The 17154-nt window shown below is 43.5% G+C and overlaps 1 protein-coding gene across 1 annotated transcript in view; it reads right to left on the reverse strand.

Annotated features, from left to right (window-relative positions):
* Window positions 1–17154, reverse strand: part of LOC133659118 (SCO-spondin-like) — a 158891-nt gene that overhangs the window by 7018 nt on the left and 134719 nt on the right. Inside the window, exons 57-58 of the mRNA XM_062061851.1 lie at window positions 2804–3019; window positions 2206–2384 (exon numbers count right to left, since the gene is read on the reverse strand). Coding sequence (XP_061917835.1) covers window positions 2206–2384; window positions 2804–3019 — 395 coding nt within the window. The remainder of the gene's footprint in view (window positions 1–2205; window positions 2385–2803; window positions 3020–17154) is intronic.

Consider the following 17154-nt stretch of genomic DNA (forward strand, 5'->3'; position numbering starts at 1 on the left):
ACGAAGTGTTGGACTTGTCTCCATTCAATAGCGTTCCGTTATTTTTGGATGGCAAAAAACCTACTTTCTGAAAAAGATCAGAGGACATTAACCGGACTCTCGCCAGATCCTTGTAGTTCGCTGAGCTCCACACAAGGATCTGAGAGTTCTCCGTAGGAGATGTATTTCAGAAGGCGGGGCCTTGTAAAAAAATCATTGTATGTGATTGTATAAACCACTTGTCCGTTATCTTGAATGACGTGCTACTTCAACTACTCACATCAAAATCCAAACCCGTTCGGAAGAAGAGCCAAAACAACCTCGCCACAAATAAATGCCTTCAAAACCGCTCTGTTCATCTTTTAAAGAATTGATATTTGATAGATTCGACAAAACAGTTGCAATAGCAGAATCAATGTCAGCACACAGCAAGGGCTGCGTGCCGCCATTGTTGTTTGAATCAAACAGTCGCTTCGGCGCTACGTCACATCTATTAAATCCCGCCCGGCGATCCTGATTGGTTCATTATTTTTTGCTATCTTGAAGGAGTTTGCCTTCGAGCCCGGATCCTTGTGTGGAGCTCAGCGGACTACAAGGGTCTGGCGAGAGTCAGGTTAAGAGGACATACCCTCCCCACCCAATTCGAATAATTGCGTTAATTTTGACAGCCCTAAATCTGGATCTGTAGGGGACCCTACAACATTTGCCCTTAATGAAATCACTTTAAAATGACAGCAAAATGAAATATTGTGTTTTTAGTGCACCATGCGGTGCGGAGTGTGCTATAAACAGATTTTGGTGTCGTGCTAGTAATGGTTAATTAACTTTTTGTGTAATCTCCTACTAAATCCTCGGAACAAGCCGCATGATGACAACATTAAAGGCCTACTGAAATGAGATGTTCTTATTTAAACGGGGATAGCAGTTCCATTCTATGTGTCATACTTGATCATTTCGCTATATTGCCATATTTTTGCTGAAAGGATTTAGTAGAGAACATGGACGATAAAGTTCACAACTTTTGGTCGCTGATAAAAAAGCCTTGCCTGTACCGGAAGTAGCAGACGATATGCGTGTGACGTCACAGGTTGTGGAGCTCCTCACATCTGCACATTGTTTACAATCATAGCCACCAGCAGCGAGAGCGATTCGGACCGAGAAAGCGACAATTTCCCCATTAATTTGAGCGAGGATGAAAGATTTGTGGATGAGGAAAGTGAGAGTGAAGGATTAGAGGGCAGTGGAAGCGATTCAGATAGGGAAGATACTGTGAGAGGCGGGTGGGACCTGATATTCAGATGGGAATGACTAAAACAGTAAATAAACACAAGACATATATATACTCTATTAGCCACAACACAACCAGGCTTATATTTAATATGCCACAAATTAATCCCGCATAACAAACACCTCCCCCCTCCCGTCCATATAACCCGCCAATACAAATCAAAAACCCGCTCAACACACTCAATCCCACAACCCAAAGTACCGTTCACCTCTGCAAAGTTCATACAGCACATATATTTCCCCAAAGTTACGTACGTGACATGCACATAGCGGCACGCACGTACGGGCAAGCGATCAAATGTTTGGAAGCCGCAGCTGCATACTCACGGTAACGCGTATCCAACTCAAAGTCCTCCTGGTAAGAGTCTCTGTTGTCCCAGTTCTCCACAGGCCAATGGTAAAGCTTGACTGTCATATTTTGGGAATGTAAACAATGAAACACCGGCTACGTGTTTGTGTTGCTGCAGCCGGCCGCTAATACACCGCTTCCCACCTACAGCTTTCTTCTTTGCTGTCTCCATTGTTCATTAAACACATTGCAAAAGATTCACCAACACAGATATCCAGAATACTGTGGAATTTTGCGATGAAAACAGACGACTTAATAGCTGGCCACAATGCTGTCCCAAAATGTCCGCTACAATCCGTGACGTCACGCGCAAATGTCATCATACCGAGACGTTTTCAGCAGGCTATTTCGCGGGAAATTAAAAATTGCACTTTAGTATTCTAACCCGGCCGTATTGGCATGTGTTGCAATGTTAAGATTTCATCATTGATATATAAACTATCAGACTGCGTGGTCGGTCGTAGTGGGTTTCAGTAGGCCTTTAAATGGCGGCAGTTTGGTACACAGCTTGACTCCCCCCAAGGAGTCGCGCTCAAACTAACACTATTTAGCACAGGTGACGAGTGCTAACAGCTGCACGAAATTCTGACCTTCTCACAGTAGTGTCCCACAGAGCAGACGTGTTGTTGAGGCCTCTCTGAGCTCTGTCCCGCGGGACAGTAGTAGCCCTGTGCACACCGGCCACTGGGCTCAGTCAGGCCTGTCTGCTGACAGTAGTGACCCGGAGGACACGGCTGGCAAGACTCCCTTGAGACGCCGCCACGGGAACCTAAAAACACATTTACATGCATGTCAATGTCAAGTACAATATGGAGGTAATGAGTCTGCATAGAGCAACTGTTTCTGAATAATCACACAAAGGGACAATTTAATGCGATTCTGGCATATTGCCTCAAGACAAGATTACAATTACATGATTAAACCACTTTGTGACTGAAATGATTCATAACGTGCCCGCCGGGGAGAAAGTTTTCATCTTCCGCCGACTCACTGAACTGCAAAAAGCACACAGCGGTTCATACGAGGACGTCGCAGTGCAACAAAGAGGATTAGGTGTTATGTTTCAGCTCAGTGTTGCGTCTCGTTCATCAATAATTCATCCGCTCAACAATTGACGGAGGATTACTATATTGCAGAAAACGGTTAGCGACACAAAATGAAACGCAATTACTATTTAGACGCGCTTACTTTGTAAAGTCCCAAGAAGACATGGTACAGGTAGAGGCGTTCCAAGAGGGCAGTAGTGCCCTGCAGGGCAGAGGTTGGCATGGGGGTCTTGGGAAGCTCTAGGGCAGTAGTATCCTGCAGCACAGGGTTCTGATGGAGCTTCCAGGCCAGTTTTGTTGCAGCAGGAGCCAGTTTCACAAGGGCGGGGGTAAGCAGAACCCGCAGGGCAATAAAAACCTGAAAAGTAGGGGGCAAGTATCAATGAACTTGAGCATTCATCCTTCCACTCATACCAGCAGCTACAGTACAGGCACTGAGCAGGAATCCATCCCACACCGAACTCTTTTAATCATTAAAAAATCCCGGAAACACTCTGTGCCATTCAAACTTTGATTCTTTCAATCCACTTTGGCCGGATACAAGTCAAATGTACAAGAAGATTCACTTCTCAGAGTATTGCATCGATCACAACTGAATTGTTCAAGGAAAAGCTAACAGAACAGTACACACTCACTGCTTTGCCCCTCATACTGCCCCAAATGCCACAAGGCATTGAAAAACTTTATTAATTGTATTTATTTATTCATACTAATTCCATTTATTTATTTATATTAATTTTATTGATTGTTACTTACAGTCGCGATCAAAAGTTTGCATACACTTGTAAAGAACATAATGTCATGGCTGTCTTGAGTTTCCAATAATTTCTACAACTCTTATTTTTTTGTGATAGAGTGATTGGAGCACATACTTGTTGGTCACAAAAAACATTCATGAAATTTGGTTATTTTATGAATTTATTATGAGTCTACTGAAAATGTGACCAAAACTGCTGGGTCAAAAGTATACATACAGCAATGTTAATATTTGGTTACATGTCCCTTGGCAGGTTTCACTGCAATAGGGCGCTTTTGGTAGCCATCCACAAGCTTCTGCTTGAACTTTTGACCACTCCTTTTGACAAAATTGGTGCAGTTCAGCTAAATTTGTTGGTTTTCTGACGTGGACTTGTTTCTTCAGTATTGTCCAATTTTTGTTTCATCCGACCACAGAACTTTCCTCCAGAAGGTCTTATCTTTGTCCATGTGATGTCAGATGAAACTAAAATTGAGCTGTTTGGCCACAATACCCAGCATTATGTTTGGAGGAGAAAAGGTGAGCGCTTTAATCCCAGGAACACCATGTCTACCGTCAAGCATGGTGGTGGTAGTATTACGCCCTGGGCCTGTTTTGCTGCCAATGGAACTGGTGCTTTACAGAGAGTAAATGGGACAATGAAAAAGGAGGATTACCTCCAAATTCTTCAGGACAACCTAAAAGCCTGGAGGTTGGGTCTTGGGCACAGTTGGTAAAGGGATGGCTAAATCAGGCTAGAATTAAGGTTTTAGAATGGCCTTCCCAAAGTCCTGACTTAAACGTGTGGACAATGCTGAAGAAACAAGTCCATGTCAGAAAACCAACAAATTTAGCTGAACTGCACCATTTTTGTCAAGAGCAGTGATCAAAAATTCAACCAGAAGCTTGTGGATGGCTACCAAAAGCGCCTTATTGCAGTGAAACTTGCCAAGGGACATGTAAGCAAATATTAACATTGCTGTATGTATACTTTTGACCCAGCAGATTTGCTCATATTTTCAGTAGACCCATAATAAATTCATAAAAGAACCAAACTTCTTGAATGTTTTTTGTGACCAACACGTACACTACCGTTCAAAAGTTTGGGGTCACATTGAAATGTCCTTATTTTTGAAGGAAAAGCACTGTACTTTTCAATGAAGATAACTTTAAACTAGTCTCAACTTTAAAGAAATACACTCCATACATTGCTAATGTGGTAAATGACTATTCTAGCTGCAAATGTCTGGTTTTTGGTGCAATATCTACATAGGTGTATAGAGGCCCATTTCCAGCAACTATCACTCCAGTGTTCTAATGGTACAATGTGTTTGCTCATTGGCTCAGAAGGCTAATTGATGATTAGAAAACCCTTGTGCAATCATGTTCACACATCTGAAAACAGTTCAGCTCGTTACAGAAGCTACAAAACTGACCTTCCTTTGAGCAGATTGAGTTTCTGGAGCATCACATTTGTGGGGTCAATTAAACGCTCAAAATGGCCAGAAAAAGAGAACTTTCATCTGGAACTCGACAGTCTATTCTTGTTCTTAGAAATGAAGGCTATTCCACAAAATTGTTTGGGTGACCCCAAACTTTTGAACGGTAGTGTATGTGCTCCAATCACTCTATCACAAAATAATAAGAGTTGTAGAAATTATTGGAAACTCAAGACAGCCACGGCATTATGATATTTACATGTGTATGTAAACTTTTGATCGTGACTGTATGCATGGTATATCACTGGTGCTTTGTACTTGCACTTGTACTGTCAATGTTGCTTTAAGGCAGGGGTGTCAAACTCAAATACAGAGTGGGCCAAAATTGAAAAATGAACAAAGCCGCGAGCAAAGGTTGAACAAATTAACCTTTTAATAGGGACCCAAACAAGTTTTGCATTGAATATTGAACAAGCAAGGCTTATATAACTTTATAGTGACATGCAAAATCGAGTTTCAAATAATAATAATAATAATACAAATAATATCAATGGCATATCACATACAATTTAAATACAAATTGAATGCCTCTTTTCTATTTGCAGCCTTCTGAGGTAAATATCAACATTAACTTTTTCCACAGGCTAATACATTTGAAAATAAAATAACAATGAATAAACCAACCATTCAGGACTTTAAACTGCTCAGTTTGCAACACACTGATCTAATCTGATGTGCCCAAGCCAGATACCTGCCATCTTTTCTTGGATGCTAGTTCATTAATGTCGGGGCTCAGGCTTTGAGCTGAGGCAACCTTCATTATCGAACGAAGGTGTTCATCAGTCATTATATCTCGTAGTCCACCCGGACCACTGTCTTGGGGGCGTGCCTTAAAGGCACTGCCTTTAACGTCCTCTACGAGCTGTCGTCACGTCCGCTTTTCATCCATTCTAACAACGTGCCGACCTAGTCACAAGATATGTGCGGCTTCTGTACGCACACACACGTGAATGCAACGCATACTTAATCAACAGCGATACAGGTTACACTGAGGGTAGCCGTATAAACAACTTTAACACTGTTAGAAATATACGCCACACTGTGAATCCACACCAAACAAGAATGACAAACACATTTTGGGAGAACATCCGCACCGTAACACAACATAAACACAACAGAACAAATACCCAGAACCCCTTGCAGCACTAACTCGCCCCCCTTTGGGTTCTGACCGAAAGGACAAGATCACGGGTACAAGCGGCCGAAATGAGTTTCCTCCGCCGGGTGGCGGCGCTCTCCCTTAGAGATAGGGTGAGAAGCTCTGTCATCCGGGAGGAGCTCAAAGTAAAGCCGCTGCTCCTCCACATCGAGAGGAGCAAGATGAGGTGGTTCGGGTGTCGGGTGTCAGGGTGCCACCCGAACGCAGGTGTTGAGGGCACGTCCGACCGGTGGGAGGCCACGGGGAAGACCCAGGACACGTTGGGTAGACTATGTCTCCCGGCTGGCCTGGGACCGCCTCGGGATCCCCCGGCAGGAGCTGGACGAAGTGGCTGGGGAGAGGGAAGTCTGGGATTCCCTGCTTAGGCTGCTGCCCCCGCGACCTGACCTCGGATAAGCGGAAGAAGATGGATGGATGGATGGTATTAAACTGAACTGTTTTAGGGGCAACACTTTCAAAAAACTAAGGATCAAGGGGTTGGACTTCTCCCTTTACTATTAGTCCTTTTTTTATATTATGGAGACCCAGCATCTTCCACAGTAGACATGTCTTTTGGTCTATTTATTATGTCAGAGTTACATGAGCAATCTATCGTTTTCAAGGGCATTCTCCAAAAAAGCTAGTCAAAGATAATTTCTATGACAGCACTCTAGTATTTTTAAGAACCTACTCAAAAATTGTAACCAGGCTGCCATGACTGCAATGCAGAACTGTCTGCATGATGTACAGGAATGGTTGGGGGACATTTTTTTTGTTAAACAAAAATAAAACACAAATGGTGGTATTTGGTCAAACAAATCCGCTGCAAGGACATGACAGTGCTATTGGTCCTCTGTGCTCATATTGCCACACATCAGCAAGGAGCCTTGGGGTTGTTTTTGACAGCTTGTTTATGATGGACAAACAAATTAGCTCGGTCATTAAATCTAGGTTCTCTCAGCTACAATTCCTCACAAAAATAAAACAATATTTTCCACTGGCTGACTTTGAAAGAGCTATTTGTGACGTCTGCAATATCGTAATTCTTGTAAAGACCTGGATCAGGGCTCTCTCTAGCGGCTGCTGCTCGTTGTTTAACCAAAACTAAGCGACATAAGTGTTACGGCTCAGACTCCTGCCAACGCCTCCGTCTGTGCGCACCTCGGGACACGCCCACGGGCGCGCACATCCAGGAGCGCGCCATGCGCGTCTCCGCCCCGCAGCAGCCGCCAGCTGCAAACGATCACCGGCATTCTGCACACCTGCACTTAATGAAGGACCTGCCTTCATAAGCTCGCAGAACCCGCCAGGCGCCGACCTCTGCACCTCGGCCTGCAGCGCCGGCTTCAGCACCTCGGCCAGCTCCTCAGCTGCCCTCCTCGTCTCCGGCTATGATGACGTCTGCCGCTTCCACGCCGCCGATGACGTCTGCCTCTTCCACGCCGCCGATGACGTCATCCTCTTCGCCGATGACGTCTTCTTGTTTCCGGCGAGACGCACCATGGCGCCACTCGCGTCCGCCTTTCAGACGGCCAAGATGGTGGCCGTACCTTGGTCGCCCGCCTCGCCGGCCTCAGCGGCATTCTACTCGCCGCCGCCACCAGACTCGTCCCCGGTGGATTCGGGGACATTTGGGCCGGCGACCCACCACCAGTTCACCCCTCCGCCCACCCTTGACTTTTGTTCCTGTGTTTTTGTTTGTGGTACGACCGGTAGGACATCTGGAAGCTGTCCATAAGGAGGGGGTACTGTACTGGCATCCGCTTTCGGAGGGGGGGGATATTACTGGTGGCTGTGCTGATGGGGGGGGGGCACAGCCTCACCCAGACAGGCTACCCCCTGCCAGACAAATTCCCCCAGTCTTTCGCTTTTCCCAGCCGCAGCCACCAGTCCCTCAGCTAGCCCCTGAGCTAGCACCAGTCCCTCGGCTAGCCCCTGAGTTAGCACCAGTTCCTCGGCTAGCGTCCGAACTAGCACCAGTCCCTCGGCTAGCGTCCGAACTAGCACCAGTCCCTCGGCTAGCGTCCGAACTAGCACCAGTCCCTCGGCTAGCGTCCGAGCTAGCACCAGTCCCTCGGCTAGCGTCCGAGCTAGCACCAGTCCCTCGGCTAGCGTCCGAGCTAGCACCAGTCCTTCGGCTAGCGTCCGAGCTAGCACCAGTCCCTCGGCTAGCGTCTGAGCCAGCACCAGTCCCTCGGCTAGCCCCTGAGTTAGCACCAGTCCCCAGAGTAGACCCCGCTTCTCCACCAGCTCCCAGGCTGACCCCGATCTCTGCACCTCGGCCAGCAGCGCCGACCTCTGCACCTCGGCCTGCAGCGCCGGCTTCAGCACCTCGGCCAGCTCCTCAGCTGCCCTCCTCGTCTCCGGCTATGATGACGTCTGCCGCTTCCACGCCGCCGATGACGTCTGCCTCTTCCACGCCGCCGATGACGTCATCCTCTTCGCCGATGACGTCATCCTCTTCGCCGATGACGTCTTCTTGTTTCCGGCGAGACGCACCATGGCGCCACTCGCGTCCGCCTTTCAGACGGCCAAGATGGTGGCCGTACCTTGGTCGCCCGCCTCGCCGGCCTCAGCGGCATTCTACTCGCCGCCGCCACCAGACTCGTCCCCGGTGGATTCGGGGACATTTGGGCCGGCGACCCACCACCAGTTCACCCCTCCGCCCACCCTTGACTTTTGTTCCTGTGTTTTTGTTTGTGGTACGACCGGTAGGACATCTGGAAGCTGTCCATAAGGAGGGGGGTACTGTTACGGCTCAGACTCCTGCCAACGCCTCTCATCCGTCTGTGCGCACCTCGCGTCTCCGCCCCGCAGCAGCCGCCAGCTACAAACGATCACCGGCATTCTGCACACCTGCACTTAATGAAGGACCTGCCTTCATAAGCTCGCAGAACCTGCCAGGCGGCGCCGGAGTATAGTCTTCCGTACCTGTGTAAGCATCCAGTGTCTGGCCATCCCGCGATCCCCTGCGACTTCCATGTTTCCGTTGTGTCTGATATTCCTGTTGTCTTCCCGCAGCGCTTCCCGTGTTCCCCTGTGATCCCTTGTTGTTCCCCTTGCTCCCCCGGACTGCCTTCCTTTTGGATTCTTGACCTCCCGCTTGGACACGTTCTTCTCTGACGCTTCTCTCTCGCCCCTGATCACCTGCCTGCCCCATGGACTTCCTCATCTCTCGTTCAACACTTTGGTAACACACACTTCAGCTAACTACACACATAGCCTTACACCACATACACGTTTGGATCTAGTTCACACTCCACTCTATTGTTTATTTGTATAGTTTGATTATATATATATATATATATATATATATATATATATATATAAATAAATAAATAAATAAATAAATAATTGTTCACACTTCCCCCTGGTGTATGTTTGCCGTCACCTCCCCTTAGTAAACCACAACAATAAGCACATTACCACCTTACTGGCCTCCCTTCATTGGCTCCTAGTTACTTTTAGAGTTCAACTTCAAATTGTACTTATTGTTTTTGAATGCTTTGACCGAGTTGCCCCGCCCTACTTTATTGAGCTGCTGCAGCCTTAATCTCCCGGCAGGACCCTGAGGTCTTCTGACGAGCTCCTCCTGGGTATGCCTAAAACCAGAGAAACTAGAGCCTTTTCAGGAGCAGGACCGAGACTGTGGAGCAGCCTTCTATTATCTATTAGATCCTCCCAGTCCCTGAGCCAATTTAAATCGAGGCCAAAAATATAATTTTATTCCCTGGCGTTAAAACCAGTTAGGCAGAATATCTTGGTTGTTTATTTCTTGTTTTATACAATTGTATTTATTTATTACATTTCAGCATTTTATGTGCTAGCTGTTGGCACTTATTTTAAGGTAATTATACTGTTATAGTATCTTATTCATCCTTCTGTGTTACAATGTAAATGTGACAGTGCTTGCACTATTTTTGAAATTGTTTTTTTAATGTCTGTACAGCACTTTGGCCAACTGGGGTTGTTTTTAAATGTGCTTTAGGAATGAATAAAGCGAAACTGAACTCACAAATTTTTAGAACTGAACTCAAGAGCCACCAGTTGAATAGTCCAGATGACGAAAAAGAGAGGACCTAAAATGGAACCTTAAGGAACACCACTAGTACAAAACCCAAAACCAGTGAAGTTGGCACGTTGTGTAAATCGTAAATAAAAACAGAATACAATGAATTGCAAATCATTTTTAACCTATATTCAATAGAACAGACTGCAAAGACATAACGTTCGAACTGGTAAACTTTGTTATTTTTTGCAAATATTAGCTCATTTTGAATTTGATGCCTGCATAATGGTTTAGAAAAGCTAGCACAAGTGACAAAAAAGACTTAGAAAGTTGAGGAATTCCTTATCAAACACGTATTTGGAACGTCCCACAGGTGAACAGGCTAATTGGGAACAGGTGGGTGCCATGATTGGGTATAAAAGCAGCTTCCATGAAATGCTCAGTCATTCACAAACAAGGATGGGGCGAGGGTCACCACTTTGTGAACAAATGCGTGAGCAAATTGTCCAACAGTTTAAAAACAACATTTCTTAACGAGCTATTGCAAGGAATTGAGGGATTTCACCATCTACGGTCCGTAATATCATCAAAAGGTTCAGAGAATCTAGAGAAATCACTGCACGTAAGCACGTAAGTGACCTTCGATCCCTCAGGCGGTACTGCATCAAAGACCGACATCAGTGTGTAAAGGATATCACCTCATGCGCTCAGGAACACTTCAGAAAATCGCTATCAGTAACTACAGTCGGTCGCTACATACAGTATGTAAGCACAAGTTATAGCTCTACAATGCAGAGCCAAAGCCATTTATCAACAACACCCAGAAACACTTCGCTGGGCCTGAGCTCATCTAAGATGGACTGATGCAAAGTGGAAAAGTGTTCTATGGTCTGACGAATGCCATGGTCGTGTCCTGCGGACCAAAGAGGAAAAGAACCATACAGACTGTTCTAGGCGCAAAGTTCAAAAGCCAGCATCTATGATGGTATTGGGGTGTATTAGTGCCCAAGGCATGGGTAACTTACACATCTGTGAAAGCACCATTAATACTGAAAGGTACATACAGGTTTTGGAGTAACATATATTGCCATCCAAGGAAGGTTTTTTACTTGGACGCCCCTGCTTATTTCAGCAGGACAATGTCAACCCACATTCTGCACGTGTTACAACAGTGTGGCTTCATAGTAAAAGAGTGCGGGTACTAGACTGGCCTGCCTGTAGTCCAGAACTCTCTCCCATTGAAAACGTGTGATGCATTATGAAGCGTCAAATACCACAACGAAGACCCCGGACTGAAAAGCTTAAAAAATGTGTCTCCTCAGTTCCCAAACGTTTACTGAGTGTTGTTAAAAGGAAAGGCCATGTAACACAGTGGTATAAATGCCCCGGTGACAACTTGTTTGCAATGTGTTGCTGACATTAAATTCTAAGTTAATGATTATTTGCACAAAAAAAATTGGTTTCTCAGTTTCAACATTAAATATCTTGTCTTTGCAGTCTATTCCATTGAATATAAGTTGAAAATGATTTCAAAATCATTGTATTCTGTTTTTATTTACTATTTACACACTTCACTGGTTTTAGGTTTTGTATAACTGAAGAAGTTGAACAAATGACTAATGACTGCATCTGAAGTAAACTAGCTACACAGCAACACCTTGAAGGTTAGATAAATCACATTACAAAAAAATACTGCTAATAAGGAGAGGAATTAAAGGGGTGCCTTGAGGAATGCCTCAGTTATGTAAATCACAAGTGTGGACCCCAGTGTTCTATATTTGCTAGAAACTGTACAATGTAAATTAAGAATCAGACAATGTGTTTACATTAATCCAAGTTCATTTATACAACATTCTCCCCAGCTTTGAACTGAACTCGGGGGCTGGTATGGTGTCACTTCTGGGCCTGATTTGGGCCCTGCCTGCCAGTGGACCTGCAATAGCTACTTTCCTTACTGAGGAGTTGGCAACACTGCTTACACCAGTGACGTGCGGTGAGGTTCATGGCTGGTGAGGCACTGACTTCATCACAGTCAGATTTACAAACATATGAACCCTAAAGAGTATCTTATTCACCATTTGATTGGCAGCAGTTAACGGGTTATGTTTAAAAGCTCATACCAGCATTCTTCCCTGCTTGGCACTCAGCATCAAGGGTTGGAATTGGGGGTTAAATCACCAAAAATGATTCCCGGGCGTGGCGCCGCTGCTGCCCACTGCTCCCCTCAACTCCCAGGGGGTGATCAAGGGATGGGTCAAATGCAGAGGACAAATTTCACCACACCTAGTGTGTGTGTGACAATAATTTGTACTTTAACTTAACTTTAACTTTACACATACAAACTGTAGCACACAAAAAAGCACATTTAATAAAAAAAACGTTATAATAGTCTTACTTTTATGTAATATATTGGGTTGGAGGCAATAACCAGGCGAGGTGATGAAGTACGTCTCTTTACTGTAGACTTCAGAACAGACTCAACACACTTGACGTCAGGTGCGCAACACCACGTAAATCGTTGGCCAACCAAAAAGTAACCCCAGTACGCTATAGCCAACATTAACCAGGAGAAGGCAACAGACAAACATAGATCACTCTATTACATTCCTCCCCTTTTAGAAATGTAGAAGTTACTCAAAAGAAATAAACAACCAAACCAAAAAATGCAGCAGCTCAATAAGAAGCCAAAAAGTGCAAAAACAATCATGTTCGTGTTGGAGGAGTTGTGAATGAATGAAATATGAAATCCGTGCTGCAGTCTGCAGGTGTACCTAATGTTGTGGCCCTGCAGTCATTCACAACTCCTCTAACACGAACATTATTGTTTTTGCACTTTTTGGCTTCTTATTAAATAACTTTTTTAAATAGATTCAATCTTGCACGTGGAAAGTTTAAGTGTGGGCTTTAGTTGATATAACACTCCCGTCAGGGGGTGCATTCTACGGCGGGGGTGCATTCTCTACCACCAGGAGGCGGGATTACTGCGAGCCTCAGCCAGTGCGTCTTCGCAGCAGTTTTATGATTGCTCAGCACAAGAAACACGTTACACACATACAGTTGTTGACAAAGTACACTGTACATTATATACCTCAGCTAACTAAACTATGGAAATGTATAATATAGTTCATATAGCAATACGGTCTCACTGCACGGCAGGCCAGCAGTTAGCCGAGTCCGCAATCCATGTTAAGGCACAACGCAGTGACGTGCCTCAACTGGCTGCTGATCACCGCACCGTCTCTTCTCAGTATTTGAACGGCAAATGTGAAGATTCAGCGATTTTGAATACAAATAATCTAAAACTGGTGAAGTTAAATGGAAAATAACTTTATAGTATAATCACTGGATACATACAACAATTTAATTAAGTTTTTTTCTTTTTACATTTTTTTTCTTTCCATGATGGCACGTGAGGCCCCGCCTCACCTGCCTTCACTGACTGCACGTCACTGGCTTACACGATACCCTCAGACTGGAGCTGTCCTATGTAGTCTGAAAAAAATCCTTCTGATTGAGAGGCAAAACGTCCTTAAGACAACGTGAACAGAATACAATGACCTGGATTAACGATAATAGTCACCGTTACCGAAAGATACAATTGGAGTAGAGGTAGAATGTGATATTTGTACTGGTATTTTTTGTTGCTCGACTTAAATTTCACTTCAATTTACAATAAAACCACCAGATTTCACTAAGTTCTCTTTAGAATAACCACCTGACTAAGAATTGTAAACTGGCCACGCGGTTAGTTTTTAAGTACCAACGTCTGACTCTCGGCTTAAAAATGCGGCGCAATTAAAGGCTTTTCACATTTTCTCTCTTATTTTGATTGAGTATTTTTTTTTTTTGAATAAGCAAAGACTGAGCAGACGCACCAGTAAACTCGAGGGAAATCAGCCATATGCTACTGCAATTACAGTAAGTGGGACTACTGGTGTGCACAGGGAGTGTAACTTTTATGTGTGTGTGTGTGTGTGTGCAGCAAAGGCATGCAGGTTCACGGTGAAGATTCACCCACCCTTGGGACATAGGTCTCCTCTGTAGGTGGCACATTTCCCATAATGTGGACTCCTGAGGCGTAGTGGTGAGTGAGTAATATTATGGAGGGAGTCTGACTGCTGGAACGGCGTATCCACCTCGACCCACTCAGCGTCTCCGTCTGTAAGCGCACACGTGAGACATGGAGGACAACTCAGTTCATAATGTTATCTATTCATTCTTCTCCGGCCGCTTGCACTCTTTTAGTATCAATTATGAAATCTGAAGGTCAAACTGAATTGCCACTTCTTTGTGGCACATTTGTCTGCGCTCCTTTGTCGACGTCGAGTACCCTTTCAAAATAAAATGATAGTAAAACCTCTCTAGTTGAATGCTCTTGAAATCATACAATTAGTGAGTCTAACATTTTCACATTTTTTTAATTTTGTTTTTTAACAATTACTGCGCTGTCCTGGTATCTTGTTTTCTAACACCTTTGTGACTCATTTGAAAGTACTGTACTGTATTATATAGTAGACTTCGCATGCAGTTTTTATTAAAAGACATTAGAATAGTGTATAGACTACAATGTGTTCCCTTAGTCAGGAAGTATTCTATCCCAATAAGTTAAATGTGCCAGTCTTTTGTGTTGGGCCTACACAGTGTTTATACTGTAAGTATTGTACTTTTTACACACCTACTGCATGATTGTGATGTGCATCTCTGTTGTAGTTTTCAATTTTTTATTTATTTTTTTAAATTTCAAATGCTAATCGGTAGCATGCCTATCAATCAATCAATCAAACTTTAAAAAGCGCTTTTCAAACATAAAAGAAATGCAACGCAAAGTGCTTTACAAAGTTAAAAACAATACTCGGATGACCCATATCCCCCATTATCACATACATGCGCACGGACACAGATACCAAACACAAACACATACACACAACATACACACATATGCAACTATATGGACCAATGATTGCATGCACTGCAAAAAGTCAGTGTTCAAAAACAAGAAAAAAAAATACAAAAATTAGGGGTATTTTACTTGAACTAAGCAAAATTATCTGCCAATAGAACAAGAAAATTTGGCTTGTCAAGACTTTCCAAAACAAGTCAAATTAGCTAACCTCAATGAACCCCAAAAATACCTTAAATAAGTATATTCTCACTGATAACAACTGTACTACTATATGCGTACGTATTTTATATTGTTTCATTGACAATAAAACAGCAAAGTCCATTTGGCTGTTTTAAATATGAGACACAATTGTGTCAATGTCATGATTTTTTTTTTCATGCTTAAAATAAGAAATTATTACTTTAAAAAAGTAGTTTTATACTTGTGAGTGTTGATGACACAGCTTTGCAACAGTTAATATTCTAGTTTCAAGCATGTTTTACTCAATATATGTCATAAAATCTCAGCTACAAGCTGCAATGTCTTACTGAGATCATTTAGGACCAAAACACTTAAAACAAGTAAAAGACTCAAACATAAAATCTGCTTAGTGAGAAGAATGATCTTATCAGACAGAAAATAAGCAAATGTCACCCTTATTTGAGATATTTAATCTTACTTAGATTTCAGTTTTTGCAGTGTGGCTGAGTACAGAGGAGCCATGTGAGTAAACACTATCACAGGGGCCATCTGCACCAGGGGTTGTCAGACCATGGCCACCAGGACGCTGACACAAAAGTGCCCCCGCAAGCACGGCCAATAGCCCCTGAGGCAGATGGCTCATCTGAGGAACGTTGAAAAATAAAAATAATAAAACTTGTAAAATAATAAGAACCATGAGTATAGAGATTAAGAATAGATGGCAAATCCAATGTAAATAAGCATTACACTAGCGACATTTTAAAAATGTTAACCTTACTGTACTTAAAAGCGCCTTCTTGAAATGAAACTGGACGTGACATAACGTACAATAAAGAAATTGAAATATGGTACCATTTGATTTTACATTAATCAGAACACGGTAGCGCCAACAAACTTCGGTCGGTGCCTATAAAAGTACCAAATCCTGTACTCAACCCTAATCTACAGTACAGACTACTACACACATCATTGACGTTAAGACTCAGTTGTATAGTGTTTGTTTTACTGCTAATATTACTAACAATGGTCAACTTTGTTTTGCACTTACACAATTAAAATATTAGAAAGATGACATGTGTGAGGTTCATCTACAAAGTGACTCATTAAACGTATTACTAAAGTTAAAGTTGTGTTTCTTTTACTACTATTATTATCATTGTTTTAACATTAATAACAATGGTTAACTTATTTCCCCACTTACACCACAATGAAATGTTGCACACATGATCTGTGTGAGATTAATTTACATCAAACTGTGGTACATGTACCACTCGTGGTACGCGGGCTTAATCTAGTGGTACGCCAAACAATCACTTGATTAAAGTACAGTTGTGTTTATCCTGTATCCAAAGAAAGTGTTACTGTTCAAACTGTGTGTAATGTTACAGTGGTCAAAATATGAAATATATTCATTGAATACAAACTCCGTTTCCATATGAGTTGGGAAATTGTGTTAGATATACATATAAACGGAATACAATGATTTATCAACAACACCCAGAAACGCCGTCGGCTTCGCTGGGCCTGAGCTCATCTAAGATGGACTGATACAAAGTGGAAAAGTGTTCTGTGGTCTGACGAGTCCACATTTCAAATTGTTTTTGGAAATTGTGGACGTCGTGTCCTCCGGACCAAAGAGGAAAAGAACCATCCAGATGGTTATAGGCGCAAAGTTGAAAAGCCAGCATCTGTGATGGTATGGGGGTGTATTAGTGCACAAGACATGGGTAACTTACACATCTGTGAAGGCGCCTTTTATGCTGAAAGGTACATACAGATTTTGGAGCAACATATGTTGCCATCCAAGCAACGTTGCCATGGACGCCCCTGCTTATTTCAGCAAGACAATGCCAAGCCACGTGTTACATCAACGTGGCTTCATAGTAAAAGAGTGCGGGTACTAGACTGGCCTGCCTGTAGTCCAGGCCTGTCTCCCATTGAAAATGTGTGGCGCATTATGAAGCCTAAAATACCACAACGGAGACCCCCGGACTGTTGAACAACTTAAGCTGTACATCAAGCAAGAAT

This window comes from Entelurus aequoreus, linkage group LG10, assembly GCF_033978785.1.
Source record: "Entelurus aequoreus isolate RoL-2023_Sb linkage group LG10, RoL_Eaeq_v1.1, whole genome shotgun sequence".
Classification (NCBI taxonomy): Eukaryota; Metazoa; Chordata; class Actinopteri; order Syngnathiformes; family Syngnathidae; genus Entelurus; species Entelurus aequoreus.